This window comes from Aureococcus anophagefferens (genome assembly GCF_000186865.1).
Source record: "Aureococcus anophagefferens unplaced genomic scaffold AURANscaffold_2, whole genome shotgun sequence".
NCBI classification, from domain to species: Eukaryota; class Pelagophyceae; order Pelagomonadales; family Pelagomonadaceae; genus Aureococcus; species Aureococcus anophagefferens.
The window spans coordinates 1091332-1093689 of record NW_008705562.1 but is presented as its reverse complement, the minus strand read 5'-3'; the positions used below and the strand labels follow the sequence as shown (position 1 = coordinate 1093689).

The following is a 2358-nucleotide window of genomic DNA, read 5'->3' as shown; positions in this document are numbered from 1 at the left end:
AGTCGCCGCGCGTCGACATGGTCAGCGTCGCCGCGAGGATGGAGCAGCCCGCGCGCGCCTCCGCGCGGAACGGGAACGCCGCGTCGGGAGCGTAGGTGGAAAACGTGAAGCTCTGGGGGCAGTCCTCGACGTCGCACTCGAGCGTCTTCGTCGAGACGACGGTCTCCGTGCAGGTCGTCGGGGCGGCCGTCGTCGGCGTCGTCGTCGGCGTCCAGGTCGTCGTCGTCGGGGCCGTCGTCGGCGCGGCCGACGGCGTCGCCGTCGTCGGCGCGCGCGTCGGCTTCGGCGTCGGCACGGGCGTCGGCAGGGACGTCGGGATGGCGGTGGGCGCGGGCACGGGCAGGCTCGTCGGGATGTCCTCGCAGATCCAGCAGTTGCGCAGCGTCGACACGACGTCCATCTCGCAGCCGTACGTGTCGTCGTAGTGCGTCTGGACCGTCAGCTGCTCGTCGGAGTTCAGGTAGGGCAGCGCGTCGATCTCGACGAACTCGTCGCAGGTCGAGAGCGTCGAGGCGCACTGGGCCGTCGGGACCGCCGTCACGTCCGTGGAGACGCTCGAGGCGGAGGAGATCGTGCCGTCGTCGGCGCTGATCGTGCGCGCGAGGGCGAGGAGCGCGAGGATGGTCGTGGAAGACATGGTGGTAGGTGGTCGGGTGGCTCGGGTGGCGGAAAGTGAGAGCGGTGCAACTGGTGTGGTTGGGCTTTTTGATGCCTCTCCATGCTCAGAGCTGGGCTGCCCAAAATTTATTTTGCTGTTTTTTGGTCTTGGGTGAGAAGGGCTGCCCGCCGGGGGTCGGGGGTGACGGCAAGCGCTGGTGTCGCGATGTTCACCCTGGATTAGGCCTGCGGTCGACGCGCGGTCGCCGACCGCCGGTCGCCGCAGCCGCCTCAGGGCGGCACAGCGCGCCATAGGCGCACATTCTAGAGGTTCTATAGACGTGTTCTTTCGTGGGCCGGGCATGCATCCCCAGGAACCCTGGCGGCTTGGCTGGCTGACCCCCGGCGCTGGCTGCTGTCTTGGCCTGCCGCCGCCCTTTCTTTTCATTTTTAACTCGGTCCGCTCCGAGGACTCTCGCCCGAGGATAGACGTGCGAGGTAAAGTAGAAACAACATTTTTTACTCGGGGAGGGGAACAAAAAGCGGGTGGCCGGCCTAGAGGTCGGCCTCGCGGGGGGAGTTTTTGGCCAGCGCGGACTCCTGCATGGGCGAGGTGATGCCCGGCGCGGGCAGCGGTGCGTCGGCGAGGGCCTTCTTCTCAGCAGCTGCGCAGAGGCTCGACAGCGGCGACTGCGAATCGACGACGACGATCGGCGCCGGCGGCGCCGCGTCGCCGGTCTCGAGAAGCGACGACACGTCGGCCCAGCGGCCGCTCGTCTTGCGCTGCTTGCGCGTCGCCATGTAGATCGTCGCGGCGATGGCGATGAGGATGAGGAGGCCGCCGAGGCCCGCGGCCGCGTAGGACGAGATCGCCGCCGCGTCCGCCTCGTCGTCGTCGTCGTCGTCGGACTTGGACGACGTCGCCGCGGCCTCGTCCGTCGACGAGGCGGCGTCGGCGGTGGCGTCGCTGGTGGAGTCGCTCGTGGAATCGGTGGAATCGCTCGTGGAATCGCTGGTGGAATCGCTGGTGGAATCGCTGGTGGAATCGCTGGAATCGCCAGAGTCGGTGTCGGAGGAGTCGCCAGAGGAGTCGCCGGTGGAATCACTGGTGGAGTCGCTGGTGGAGTCGGTGCTGGAATCGGAGGAGTCGTCGGTGGTCGCCGCCGTCGAGTCCGAGGCCGGCGTCGGCCGGGGCGTCGGCGCGGGCACGGGCGACGTCGTGGGCCGGGGCGTCGGCGCCGCCGTGGGCGTCGGCGTCGGCTTGGGCGACGGCGACGGCGTCGGCGCGCTCGTGGGCTTGGGCGACGGCGAGGGCGTCGGGGAGCTCGTGGGCTTGGGCGACGGCGACGGCGTCGGGCTCGTCGTGGGCGTCGGCGTCGGGCGGGGCGTCGGGCTCGGCGTCGGCGCGGCCGTCGGCGCGGGCGCGGGCACGGCCGTCGGCCGCGGCGCCGGGAGCGCCGTCGGCTCCGGCGCGGGGAGCGCCGTCGGCGTCGCCGTCGGGAACAAGGGGTCGACGCCGCACTGGTGCGTGACGGCGTCGTCGAGGGTCACGCGCGTGCGGCCCGGCGACGAGAGCGAGAGCGAGAGCTTGGACGACATGAGCTGGCACGTCGCGCCGAGGGGGTACTTGGCCGCGACGTCGTCGCAGACCACCTTGTCGTACTCGGAGATCGTGTCCCAGGGCATGCCGCCCTCGTCGAGGTGGCTCGAGAACTTGGTGTGCGTGCAGCAGTCCCAGGCCGTCGGCGCGGACGACGGCGC

The 2358-nt window shown here is 70.6% G+C and overlaps 1 protein-coding gene across 1 annotated transcript in view; it reads left to right on the top strand.

Annotated features, from left to right (window-relative positions):
- AURANDRAFT_61138 (hypothetical protein) overlaps window positions 1-2358 on the top strand; it is a gene marked incomplete at both ends in the record, with an annotated part of 19232 nt that overhangs the window by 4394 nt on the left and 12480 nt on the right. The window contains 3 exons of the mRNA XM_009035185.1: window positions 96-413; window positions 498-593; window positions 1460-2206. Coding sequence (XP_009033433.1) covers window positions 96-413; window positions 498-593; window positions 1460-2206 — 1161 coding nt within the window. The remainder of the gene's footprint in view (window positions 1-95; window positions 414-497; window positions 594-1459; window positions 2207-2358) is intronic.